This window comes from Argopecten irradians, chromosome 3, assembly GCF_041381155.1.
Source record: "Argopecten irradians isolate NY chromosome 3, Ai_NY, whole genome shotgun sequence".
Lineage (NCBI taxonomy): Eukaryota > Metazoa > Mollusca > Bivalvia > Pectinida > Pectinidae > Argopecten > Argopecten irradians.
The window spans coordinates 32,973,612-32,988,257 of record NC_091136.1 but is presented as its reverse complement, the minus strand read 5'-3'; the positions used below and the strand labels follow the sequence as shown (position 1 = coordinate 32,988,257).

The window sequence follows — 14,646 nt, the reverse complement described above, 5'->3', positions numbered from 1 at the left end:
GAGATTTTGTTGACGCCGTGACGTCACGAGGCTTTATTGCATGGGTAGCCATGCAATACAGCCTCAGGCGACATGAGTGATTGCCCTAGACCAGCCAGTATTACACGTGTAGGTATGAAAGAAAAATTTCTCTACAACCGGTTCAATATAATTATCATATACTGGGACCCTACCAGTGAAGCAACAGTAGTCATGACACGGGAAAAAAATGTTTGCATCTCATGAAAAACAACAACGTAATACTGGTTGGGTTTTCTAGAATATATTTTCATAGAGTATTAGCTCAGTAGACTTAGTCTGTTTTCAAAAACGATTTGGACGTATTTGATTGCGTTTATTATGTTCCTTATACAGTATATTTCTGTGAGATAACATTAAATTAGAAACTAATTGATCCAGTTTTGATCGTAAAACAACATTTTAATATTATACACTTCTCGAGAATATTACTGCTCTTTTCAAATGCTTACATATAGGGTCTCATGCTTAGATTCTCAATGTCACTTCTGATTTTGATTGTTTATCTGTTTATATATATATTTTAAATATCAAAGAAACACAATTTAAACAAAGCATGACAATTTATTGACTCGTGCCCTATCCGGGCCTCGAACTCACGATCTACGGCACCCAATCGCCTAGCCAAACATATCTGCGCCTTCTACCACTGCGCCACATCCACATCCATATATTTTTTATCTACACTGATTTAAATAGATTAAAACATTGTAAATGTATCTTATTATGTATAATTCAATTATTTTATTACTTTAAAAAATGGGTTCGGGAACATGACCAGTAGTACTCCATTCTTGGTTGTGAGTTTTGATGACCAATAGGGGGCATATCCCAGGTATTTATCGCAGGTCGGTGATTTTTCTTCAGTTCTTCTGGCGGCTTCGCTCCACTTTCTATACCTGTGTAGCCCTGTTAATTAGTGATGGGACGTAAACAAAATAAATAAAGCTACCACCAAAATGTTATTTGCATTTATTGATTTATCTATTCAGTTCCAAATATTTTGCGATGCAGGTCGAGCGTTAGAATTATACCTTCTGCCCCTATTGTATGATCGTAAAAGATGACTATATTTAGGATATCATATTTTCTCTTTTTCCTAACTAACTTTCTTCTTCCTAACCTCTTCTTTGACACCGCCTTACTGTTGGTCGCTCCTGTGAGGTAGACTCTGGATTCTGTCCCCTGGCCAAGTCACACCATAGTCTATAAAAGTGGTAGTTTCAGCTTCTGCTTAGCGCTCAGCATAAAATTTCATTTTTTATAGAACGTGCTAGAAATCTATTATTTATATGTATTCAACAAATGTCACCTCGACTACGGAAAATTATTCTGGTTTGTTAGGTTTTCGCACGAACTTAAACAATTACTTCATACATGTATATGGATTTAGATTTTATCTAAGGAAGCCCTACCTTTATGAAGTGTTCAACACTTTGTCTACTAGGATTTGTCAAGGACTTTTTTAGATATAGTATACGTAATGCAAATACAGGTCGTTTAAGCATACAAATCAATGGCACATTAGAGGTTGGTTATTAAACAGTTCTCATTTTATTTAACATATATGTTTATTGTGTATTGGGACCGCGGTGGACGAGTGGTTAAGATGTACAGACATATTATCAAAAGCCCACCGCGTCTGGGACGCGAATTCGAATCCCATGTGGGATAGTGGCTAGGTATTGACCGCTGTGGGTGCTTTTCTCCGAACACTCCGGTTTTCCTCTATCAGGAAGTCCACAGGATTCGGAAATTTTTTTTTGTTATAAGATATCCATTTCACAATGTTTGCTAATGTCGATAGTATGTCCAAGGAGTGCTTATTAGACCGGATTCTACTTTACAAAAGCATACACATATAGTTCGTTTTTTACCTTGTCATACAAATGGTGGTTGAAATTAAATTGTATCATACAAGTGCAGCTAAGAAGTTACATAAAGGCATACAAAAATGTTACTATTTTAAATAGGGGCTAATACCTTAATTAAAAGTTAAAAAGGTTAATTGTTCTTAAACATCATAAGTTTTAACCATCATATGACCATTAATGCATCTATGGGTTTCACTTAATGTAGAGAATTTCATACATATATAATGATCACAATTTAATAATTTCAGACAAAAAAAGAATGCAGAGACGGACACGATTGGGTATGTGTAGAAATCCCCCTATAGTTGTGTGTGGATTAGCCATGATATGAGACTATATAAATGAAGTTATTCTACAATTGTGTATAGTTTTCTTTTACATATTTATTTGTTGCATTTGCTTCTTTTTCAATTCAAGCATACGTTCAAAATTCAATATTTGACACCACATTAAACTTTTTGGACATGAAATGTAAAAAAGAAATCTCGCGAGATTTCGATATGATGACTTAGGGTGCCTGACGACATTAAGTCCTCGTACGTTACTTATTATTCATTTTCATCAGTGGTAATCATTTTTTTTTAAAACGCGTAAAATAGATTATTGAATATTAGTGGGAAAAAGTCATCTATTAACTTGTACAAACGTTAGCTAATTTGTAACGCATTTTAGTAAAATAATGTTCACGCTTCTCTCTAGCAAAAGTCTTCTGAATTCCACAGTGGAATTTTAGTTTTGAATTGTCACAGATTCAGTGAAAAGAAAAATGATTTTATGTACATGCAGTTTAAAACCAAAACCTAACTACAGTATATATTGTCTTTGTAGGTGGGAATGCTGTTGGGGGACGTTACAAGAAGGATAATGAAAAACACCAATCGGGTGAGTATTGCCCTACCTGATAGTATGAGATTTAGACTTTTGGAAGGGGGAGACTTACAGGCCTTTATCACACGTTTTCCATACGGTTTTTTACGGTTTACTAATCCATGCATAGAAAATACCGACCAGTGCGAACGGTTTGTCAATGTGATTGCACGATCTACTAATCTGTGAACACGAATTCTTTTTATCCGTTACACAGCTTTCCATAGATTAGAAAACCATGCGAACGGATTGACAAACCATGTGCACTGATTTATTTCCGTGTCTGAAGGCTCCAGAACTTCCACCTTTTCACGTTGAAACTTAATGAAACTTTGTATGTAGACTAACATTGGAAAGATCTCGGACGAGTTCGAAATTCCGCTTGATTTAACTTTAACTTACGGCGGTTATTGCCTTATGCACAAATAATTATTATTGGACCTTCTGATCACGATAACTTAAGTCAATATGCACTCTGCTTAATGAAACTTTGAATTTAGATAAACATCGGACGAGTCTGAAATTCGGCTTGATTCGACTGTAATTTACGGAGTTATTGCCCTTTGCGTTAATAATTATTATTGGATCTTCGTTGTAAATATGATCATTTGTCGTGTTCATAAGGAAATGTTAATGGACAATGGACAAGGCATGACGACGGACAAAAGACTATCGCAATAGGTCACCATGACCTATGGTCAGGTGACCTAAAATAAACCATGTCCTAGTATACTTCTAGTAACTACTTGATCATTACTTTTACAGATATAGATATATCTCCATCTGCTATAGAGGATGATGAGCTCCGAATTATGTGTATTGGAAAAACTGGTTCAGGTAAAAGTGCAACAGGAAACACCATCCTTGGTAAGGATACGTTTGAGTCGTGTTCGGCTCTGGCATCTGTCACACAAAAATGTTCGGTAGAAAAAGTAAATCGCTTTAGGAAGAAAATAGCCATCGTGGATACCCCAGGCATGTTTGATACCATTATGTCCAACGAGGATGTGACAAAGGAGATCGTGAAATGCATCGAGATGACGGTACCTGGAATCCATGCAGTCATATACGTGATGAAATTTGGGAGATTCACACCAGAAGAACAGAAGGCGATTCAATGTTTTAGCAATATATTTGGAGAAGGTGTATACAATCACATGATATTGTTATTTACAGGCAGAGATGAATTAGAAAGACATGGTAAAACTATAGAAAGTTGTTTGCAGGACGCTACACCTGAGTTAGAGGAGGTCCTGAAGAAGTGTAGTCGTAGATACCTTGCATTTGATAACACCAAGTCGCTTCAATCGCGTGAGGATGATGCCAGAGAGCTTTGATCGATATGGTGTGCGATATCACCGAGGTGAATGGTGGCAAGTGCTATTCCAATGAGATGTACGAAACGGCCGTGAAGCAAAATACATTGAGAATCGAAAAAGAAAAACGTAAAGAGAAAGAAGAAAAAAGAACGTGAAAAAGCAGAGATACGGAAAGCTCTGCAGAAAGATCACCAGAAGGATATTGATAGACTTAGTAGAGAAAGGATGAGAATAGAAAAAGCAAGTAATGACAGGGAACGAAGATTAAACTCACAGGTACGGCAGCTTCAACAGTCTCTTGAAGATAGCCGAAGACGCAATAGGGAAACGGAAAGGACACAAGCGGTACCTTTCAGTAAACAACTACGGGGAACCGAACAACGAATGTTACAAATGATGGTGTCACGAGAAGAGGAAAGAGACAGAAGACAGAGAGAATTGAAATACGCGCGAGAATGCTGGGAAAGAACTAAAGAAAGAATCAACAGGGAAATTAGACAATTTCAAAGCTCAAATCGTAGTTCCAATTCTATTATTTTATAATTGGAATCATAACTGTTTTATTTCTGTATACAACGTACATACTGATCTGCTGTTGTCGTGTGCCGTGTACATTTAATTAATGCCTTCTATTTCTGACTAACAAGTTGTTTAAAAGCTTAAATATATGCTTCATATACGGTAACATATTGAACTTTACCGACGATAAACGGGTTTATCGACTTTTGACATCAAATGCTTTACATGTATATCTCAGTTTGGAGTTTATTTTATATGTTGATGTTCGTCACCAAAATGGTGGCTCTCCGATTTCCATCATTTCTTGTTTTGCTGTGGTAAGTTTTGAAGTCCATGTTATTGAGTATTTTTTCTTCTTTCTTTGGTTTTCCTATGGTAACTGTTTGTTTCCATTTCTACACTCCATGTTTTCAAGGTTACACATAATATTTGGATAACAAGTATTGACATTGTAGTTTTGTTAGAGACCAACCAGTCAATGACTTTTCCATAGGCCATTGTATTAGTATTTTAGTGTATATCATTTAAACTACTAAACTTATGGATTCAATTAGAAAAGTATTACGTATTCATCTCAAATTTATGCCAGGGTAGACAATATGGAATTGGATCAATTTCAGTAAATCATTTCTGAATATTCTGACATTTCACTTATACCTATAATTTATATTTAAAGCATAACAGGACGTACTGTGGACCAGCTTTCTTTCGTGTACGAATTATTTTATCGAATAAAACGACAACGGTAATTTCGCGAAAGTTTTCTTCGCGAATTAATATCTTCCACAATTATTTTGAAAGGTATTTCTGTTTAATTTTAATTCTGCTAAACTCAACCTCCGCGATTATGCCTTAAAATGCAAATTGGGAATGGAGTAGACGCGAAAGTTGGTTTATAACGTCAAATTGATATCAACATTATCTATGAATGATTAGCTTTCAGGTCATATATATTTATGTAGGAATTTCGCTATATACTGGCCAATCAGTCGTCATCCAAATACACAATGGGGAGTTTCAAAACCCTATTTTTAAATGGAAGATTGTTGTTATAATATATGCTTTAATACATATAAACTTATATATATATAACTATGTAAATCAGTTGTACATATATACTAATATTGTTTGTTGTCTTGTGTATTCCTGCTTGTGTCTGTGACAAAAGATATTGCAGTGTCACATTGTAAATAGGATATCGAAAATTGAAGCGTAAATTTATAATTTGTCTTCCTGGTCCCGTTTCATTATCTTAGTGGTATTTAGACATACAAATGAAGTTTAAAATTGACTATTACTGCTGGTGTGCTTTTGATAAAATTACTGAAATACTGATTCTATTTTAAACATCTGTCGACCATATAAATATCATGGGCGTTATTATACTGGCCATCTAATTAGTCTCTAGAATATTATATACAGTACTAAAAGTTGGCCAGATATTTGTTGTATATCTGAGTCTAAGCTTCAAACCAGGGGGAGATAATCCAGCATTACAATTCTGCATAGGAAATCTCATCAATAATTCTATGGATCGCACAGTTGTTTAACCGTCAAAAATGAGCAGCAACTGATTATGGAGGCTCATTCTGATTCACTGTTGCATCGTAGCAGTTATTACCGATATTTGTAAGAAAATAGTATCATTCTCGAAAGAAGTTTACATGTTGACATTGGTACAATTATATATAATTTAAAAAAAAACCTAAAACTTGGACTGAATTCCAATTTCTTGTTTCACTGTAATAATTTAAAACGAAGATTTTATCTGCAATTGTTTGGGATTTTACAGATTCCCTTTTGATTTAAACGAAATGCACAATCCTTGTGGTTTTGTTCCCGTATCATCAAATAGCTAGGGTATGATCGCTAGAGGGAATCAAGAGTTAATTCCCTTGATAACTCTCACAACAAGAATCAAAAAGAAGAAATCTTGTTTGTTCCATGTACGGCATTGGTTATTGGAAATTGTGACAGTTTTTGAAGATAATTGTAAAAAGATTCTACCGCTTGAACCCAGATTTTTCTTTTAACATTCCACAAATGATGCTTCAGATTGATTTCATAATTTTACCTTTCAGCAGTGCATTTATTTGTAAATAAAAAGGTTTGAAGCATACGTAATCCCACACTCCAGCTGATCCAGGCCTGTGTTTTAGCACGTTTGAGACACCTCATAAATACAGTTTGATTATATTTAAGTCAAAATCCCATTCCCATGCAGTTTTTTATTTTATTTTTTTTCTTTATTTTAAAATATATGATGTTTTTAGAATTGTCGTTTCCTGGATTTTTTTCACAATTGCATTATTTTCATGTTTAAATACAGGAAATTAAGAAAATTACATACAATTTTTGTTCAGGGTAGTTAGATTAAATTATACGCTAAAAATTCTGTATCACATATTTTCGTTGTTCCATTTTGGGTAGCGTCATGTTATAAAGAACTTTTCCATTAAATTTCATATTAAATTTGCAATCGTATTGTTGGTAATATAGTATTGTTATATCGTCAATTAAGAATAGATTAAATTGTGTACATGTTTGATCTTTCATTTTGTGCTTAGTTAAATAAACAATTTTAATGTAAAATTATCTTAGTTTATTTATGATCAATTACGAAAGTAATTGTGAACACAGAAAGTCGATCCCCTAGTGACCGAATAGATTGACAATATTACCAAAATTAGACAACTATACCCGTAAGATCTTAATAATTTTATTATCGAAACAAACAGTTTGTATTTTATTCAACCATAAGACGATATCATCCCTTAATAATAAAAAGATTATTCCATTTGCATTACATATCATTCCCGTATTCTTTTTTCATGTGCAATGATTAATATGCTTAAACCCTTATTATTTTAGTTTGAAAAAAAACATGTGTATTACATGTTTAGCATTTGACCAATAGTTTATACGATTGCGTATTCTGATATAAAACATATTTCTCACCCGGTCTGTCTGGTATGTCAAATCACCATCATTATGTCTTGTTTGGCGTTAAGGAGCGTTCCCAAGATCTTTGTTTTTAAGTCAAGCATTTACTTTAACCAAACGGAGGAAGAATTGAGACCTATTCAGTAACTTATACCTTGCTAGCAATTACAGGCTTGTGAAAGGTTTGAACATCTTACAAGGCCGTGGTGTACATAAATCAGACAATAATCAATAAACAACTCCCTTTTTTTCATATGGGGAAACAGAATACCAAATAATATTTTTTTGCATAATCTAAGCTCGTTGTAGTGTGACATCGTTTTAACAGTTTTTAACATTGTAGAGTTTTAAATTGATGTACGAGGTGCTCCCCTAAGACTGTTAATGAAGAGTAGAGAATCAAGCGTACTAAAGCCGTTTTTACTGCGATTATAAATAAAAATCCAACACAAATTATTACAAGATCTACTCAAGAACATATCATTATGACGAGAAAATGGAATAAAAGGTAATGCGTTTGAATGATAAACTTTCATGTTTTACATAACATACAAAATCTTACAATGCACTGTTGTCACAATATATTGTTACATACAGTTTTGATTTGGTTAAGAATAATATTTGGATCGATGAGTTTGAAATTTCCAACTTCCTTATTCGCTAAATTGTAAGTGTAAATTATAAAACGACAAATAATGTTTAATGATATGCATCTTAAATGATGTCGAAGGGACAGGCGAGGCCGCCTTATTGTACTACCTACACACCCTCTTATATGTTGCGGAGCCAATCATTTGGGAGCATTCCCGTCTGAGAAGCTCCGCCCAAAAATGCAATTGTCAGACTTAACGGTCATTCTCATCTAGGGGAAACGTCCTAGACTCTATTTGTAGCTAATGACAGGGTTTTCAGAAGGATATGGAAAAAAAAGAATACTGGAATAATACAAAATTTCCAATAATCGTAATATGACTCATGTCAGACTGGCCTACATCTGACACTATTACTGTGCAAAAATCTAATTGGGGAGATATTTTCTTTTAAAGTGGGTAAAATGGACATTTTTCATTGACGAATCACGCTAAATTAATATAGAAAAATCGCTTACGACTGACAACCACGGAGGTAAAAAAATGGAAGGTCTAAAAAAATAAAATAAAGGAAACATATGGCAAGCCAATTTAACATTTATTGAAGGAGCAAGGTCTATCCCGTATTTAATCGAATTATATAAGATATCTTATATAACTATATAAAATATCTTATATATATATGAGATATCTTATATCTTTATATAAGATATAAGATATAAGATATCTTATAAAGTATATAAGATATATTATAAAGTATACAAGATATCTTATCAAGTATATAAGATATCTTATAAAGCATATAAGATATTTCATAAAGTATATAAGATATCTCATATATTATATAAGATATCTATATAAAAATGAATAAGATATCTTATATATGTATATAAGATATCTCATATAGTATTAAAGATATCTTATTTAATTTTCTATATAAGATATCTTATATCGTATATAAGACATCTTAATTAATAAATAAGATATCTTATTCAATTGAAATCTCGTTGCTATAAAAGATATCTTATATTTCAATCATATATATGTAGTGAAATTAAGGATCGACATTGCTCTTTGAATAAATGTCATGTTGGCTTACCATAGAAACACGTTATACACTTTGTAGTTTGCTTTTTTTCTGTATAGACTATGGTAGGGTCAGAGCTTTGAAAATTATTAGCAGTTTTCAAAAAGCATTGTAATCCAGTAGAAAGTCAATCGAAAAGGAATTTAATCCTGGACCCAACAACATGCTTGCAAAATTTAAAATACTAGTGTACATGTTTGAGCTGTTTTACCATCTGAATTTCATAAAATTATAGGATATCATATATTCACCACTGAAGTTATGTCCCTTTAATTGTACGATATTATTATATAAGTACATCAAAAAATATATTGTATCAAAATATACGTATATTCAATAGATTCTGTCAGATAACCAAGATGATCCTTAAGTTACCTTTTATTCTTTCACTAAAATCTGTAGTCCTTCAATGAGTTGTTCCTGACAGCTCTTATTAAAGTACGGATGTATATATTATATAAACAACAACAACATATTTGTATAGATAACTATTATATAACATGTGCTGCTTGTGTTTCGTGTCTCGAGGTCTCAAGGTTTTGAGATAAAGAAATGTACCACGAACAGTCAAGTGTAGTTTCTTCGCAGAAATATATCAGTTGAGGTCATATAGTTGTTTCTGCATACCAGAATCGACTAGCAGAAGGTACACTTCCTGCACCCCTGGAAAGGTAAAGTACAATGTCTGAAATGCTTAAACATTGTGATAACTATTATTCTTTTATAACTTTTTTGCTAAAGTTATACATTTCTATGTGCCGTAGTTTTCATAGTCACTAATCAAATAGGGCTTTTAATTACACATATAGACGGTAATTGTCGTGGGAACTGCGATAGACCATAAAAATTCGGCTTCTTGGGTTGACTGTGTGTACTCATTTCACTGCATTGTAAACGTAGATATCATGATATTTGGACTCTTATTTTACTTTGAATGAGTGTAAGTAATGTAATTCTTAAAATGTTGGTATTTTGTGGTGGTGAGTAACATATCAAGATAGGTGCAAAGAAAGGAGGTACAGACGCCCAAAAATTAAATACATAGCAGATGTAAAAAGATGTTTTTTAAAGATAATATTATAAATAATCAGACAATTAAGCATAGGCAATTATTTTGACATCCATAAACATATTGAGTGTGTCTTTAGACCGAATGAAAGTTATCACATAAGTATCTTTGTATGGATCACGAAGAAAGAGGATTTTAAATGAGCTTACAATGGCTTTCTATATATCAAACAAAAGACAATTTACAACTTACTTTAAATCAAATCAATAAATTTCAGTGTCGTGAAAATTTTGAAAAATTTTGAAAATTTCAAAATTAAATGCTTGTAAGGTGTCTTCCAGGTTTCTCCACAAATTAATTAGCACTAGTAGACGGTGTGCCGAGTGGAATATTAATTATTTCAAGCTCATGATATATTAAATAAGAGATACATTTGAATTCAAAGCCATTTTTATTGTTTATCTTTTATATTCGTTTCAACACCAGTGTATTGATATCTCTCCAAATGTTCATTCATTTCGATCAGGAGTTTTGTTTGAAAATGTTTCGTTGTGTTGGTATGAAATGTGGAAGCCTATTTGTAGGCATCCATAAGGCGGCGGTGAAAGACTGATAACAATGATAACGAAAGATAAGTGGTCAGCATGTGTGTTATACAGTACATGTATAGTATTAATAAGGGACTAGAGATGTCGCACGTAGCCATGTTGCCTTGGTGAAATTGGATATACATTGTATGTGAAAGTGCTGTTGGAAACAGGTTATAGAATGTGTAGCAAACACAAAATAGTAAAAGCTGGAGAAAAACATAAACGAAGTAAAGAAAGTTGTAATTAACTAATTAGCTAACATTTCATCGCTGTCGGGAACACGTCTTCAGCTCTTGCAAAGTTATTGAAATAAAAATTATATATTTTCGACATTATATTTAATGTCTGTATTTTTATTTCAATAATGTGATAAAGGATGTGCATTTCGTGGACTGCCATTAAGTGTAAGCTTATTAAACAACTATTTCACATACATTATCATATTTTACGTACTTTTTTGCTATTTCGAGTATGCTAAAATATGTTTTTAACTGCACTGTCTATAACAGTGCTTCTGGGCATATATCCAATTTATATTTCTAGTCCCATGTACAATAAAATAGAACACTATTAGTTTCTGTGTCCTTTATTGTGAATTTTCTCAATTTATACAATTTACACATCTGCTCATTTTTGTGTTAGTTTAATCGACATAATGATTTAATTGGCATGACGTTTACTTTTAGGTAACTTTGTAGTTTTGTGTTTTTATTTCTACCATCTAATTCTTCTTTAACAATGCGACATGTCCCAAAATGTGACCTGGATATTCATGACAGGTCCCATGATTAAAGCAGATAAGTTTTCAGCGCTTCCGATTGTATTTTCCATGCACTTTCAGCAGCAGAAAAGCTCACGGCCTCTAAGGGCCAGAGGAATATTATAGTATTGATTTAAATTCGCACACCAACTACTTATGATCGGTAACGTCTAATAACATATTTTTTAATGAGTGGATATTGATTATTAGCATTTAGTTAAGGACACATCCAGACACTCTAAGTTTTGCTAGGGTTTAACGTTACAAGCCGTTTGTCACTCTAGGTTGGGATTTAAGAAAGAATCATTCATGTATATGTATAGTTCAGCTCTCTCTTTTCATTGCAGAACTCGAAAGACTGCAATGGATTCCGCCAGTATAAATGGTAAATATAAATTTAATATTTTATATATAGAAATCAAAAGATTTATGCTACACGCAAAACTAGATTAAGTTTGGAGGTAAATTGTGAATACAAAGTTAAACTAGTCAGCACCAAGTGCCCATCTGATTTTTAATAATAACCACAAACAAATTCAACTATTTCAAATTGAAACAAATTGTAAATGCGTGCTAAAGGGCGCATTGCTCATGACATCATCATCAGGTTCAGTAGCTTCCCTTTTAACAATGAACGTATGCCATTTTATCAAAATATCATACGCACATCTTAACGTGATGGTTCCTTGTTTTTTTTATTATCCAAAGCTAACACTGTTCAATGGTATAAATATTATCATCTTGATATCATAGTTAAATAGTTTTTTTGTGATAGGAAAAAAATGACAACTTAATTTTTGAGGAATTTATTTACATCACATTTTGTGAGAGAAAATGAACAGATTGTACATAAAAAGGTGACTCTGTCCGCCTTGGAACTGAAGGGGAGAGACCCAATTATAAAGGAAATAGGGACAGTTGTTTATTTTTCATCATGACAAATGGGAACCATATGCAATAACAGGTCACTTCTTGTCTTCCACTAGCCACTACTAATGTTGCGACTAAATAGAGAAATACTGTTTCACTTTATTCAGAGCGTTTTTCCAAAATCACTCCAATAATCCAGGTGAGCATTACATGTCCTCTTTTCCTAATGTTATATACTTTCATACCTCATCTAATACAACATTTTTCATGGACCCGATATATTTCCTTATCACCCTTGTTAAACACGATATATAGAATTTTCTACCACCAATGTCCCTTAGTTATATAACTGATAGCTTTTCTAACATGCTAGATCAAATTCATGCAATAAAACGAGTCAACTTACAACTGTTCTAAAATTTCTACAAGTCGCGTTTCTCGAGCCTTGGGTTTTACAACATTTTGTGACCCTCGCGCATAATATTCCTGTTCTTCATATCCACATATGAAGAAGTCTTATAATAATTATCAACTTTCGAAAGTTATCGAAACTTTGTGAAACGTTTCCCAGGACTAAGAAATATGTACTCAAACACATTAAATAAGCAATCAATGCATTTGCATCACAAACGTTTATGGTTATGTACGTCACATGCGACCACAATTGATTGATTGCGTTAGTCATGTTTGTAACCGATCGAACCTAATGATACAGGACAGGCTTAACGAGACTCAGGTCGTAACCAACAAACACTTCTACATACATTTTCTCGTGATAACATATTGCTTATAACGCTATCATCTTTCAATGAAATTGCAAGATTACTTTTAACTTTTTGTAGATGTGAAGGTCGAGCCAACATCTGGATCATTAAACGTCGGGATTCCATCTTCAGAACAGATGGAAAGTGATATGAGGAGAATGGTTAGGAAGTCCCTACAATCAGGTTTGAACCTTTATCCTGCCGATCTGTGGAGAGAGGAACTAAGGCTATTCATTTAAATTACTTCCTGTATTCACTGTAGTGTTATCCAACGAGCAATATTTTATTATTTATTACCCAAATTATTTAAGGATTAACTTGAATATATTTTTTTATGTTATGGAGATATAACACAAAATTCTGAGTGTACTCTAAATAAACCGCGAAGCGGTTTATGATGAGAGTACACTCAGATTTTTGTGTTACATCTCCATAACATAAAAAATATATTCAAATTAATCCTTATAATTCAATTTACTAAAGATAATCTCTTCAATATTCAAAATTCATTATGGGACTCTTTTGTCTATGAAATCATTACGCCGTCATCTCAGCCAATCAGAAGCAACGTTATAAACGGTGACGCCATTTTTTCATTTATGGGCTGATAAAGTAAATTTTTAAGCCAATGAAACAAGCAAAATTGAATTATAACTGTTTAAACAAAACTTTGGCATTCAGAAAGTTCGATTTACTGAACCTAAAAAACATGGTACATATTGGCTACGCTATTCCGCACAAGACCTACTGCATACTTCGCATTCTTTTACATTTACATACCGTATGACAGTAACCCCAAGTTTATAATCAATATACGAACTGTTTTGTTTGTTTATTTGTTTGGTTTTTTTATTGCGTATACTCCAGGAGACAGCAAAATGATATAGGTATAGTGTACCGACTTTGGTTTGTCCGCTATATGGAAATATCTTTAGGAATAGATACTCAACTATTACTGTGCCAAAGACGTTGTATGGTTCTATCATAAATATGGTTGATATTGGTTTAAATCTTATTTTTGAATTTGCACGTAGTAAGTTTACACAAGGTTTAAAATTTCTGTTGTGATAAAGTACTTGATACATGATTTTGCAGATGGATATCGCTCAAAAACACAAGTAGGTGGATTTGTGAACGGAATGCAGCCTTTGGCACTGTCTCATATCGTTTAATTGTCAAATCGTTGATATTCGGTTTTTTTTCATATAATTGAACGAATAAGCTTGCATTGAACCTGTTTAAACTACTTTGAATTAATAGATCAAGGTTATTTCCATTTTGTTTCCCTTGTCCCTTTACGTTCTACATTCTCTTAACATTAGCGAAATTGATTTTGTGAGACTCGCAAATGCACGTTTACAGGTATGAACGAGTACGTGGCATGCGCACGTGTGTAGTTGAAGTTGTTGATGTTATGATAGTCTATCCGACTATAT

At 33.1% G+C, this 14,646-nt stretch overlaps 1 protein-coding gene and 1 long non-coding RNA gene across 2 annotated transcripts; both read left to right on the top strand.

Annotated features, from left to right (window-relative positions):
• Positions 1-2,045: 2,045 nt before the first annotated feature.
• LOC138319634 (GTPase IMAP family member 7-like) lies at positions 2,046-4,096 on the top strand. The gene is made up of 3 exons (XM_069262785.1): positions 2,046-2,173; positions 2,721-2,774; positions 3,525-4,096. The coding sequence occupies exons 1-3, from the start codon at positions 2,152-2,154 to the stop codon at positions 4,094-4,096; spliced, it is 648 nt and encodes a 215-aa protein (XP_069118886.1). The 5' UTR covers positions 2,046-2,151.
• Positions 4,097-9,838: 5,742 nt separating this feature from the next.
• LOC138320011 (uncharacterized) lies at positions 9,839-13,394 on the top strand. The gene is made up of 3 exons (XR_011208067.1): positions 9,839-9,888; positions 11,924-11,961; positions 13,289-13,394. It is a non-coding gene; the product is annotated as an uncharacterized lncRNA (long non-coding RNA).
• The last annotated feature ends 1,252 nt before the right edge of the window (positions 13,395-14,646 follow it).

Bases quoted from the DNA above. Each gene is read 5' to 3' on its own strand.
- LOC138319634 (XM_069262785.1), top strand. From the start codon at position 2,152: ATGCAGAGACGGACACGATTGG. The intron at 2,174-2,720 runs GTATGTGTAGAA...TTGTCTTTGTAG, and splicing joins GCAGAGACGGACACGATTGG to GTGGGAATGCTGTTGGGGGA. The intron at 2,775-3,524 runs GTGAGTATTGCC...TTACTTTTACAG, and splicing joins TAATGAAAAACACCAATCGG to ATATAGATATATCTCCATCT.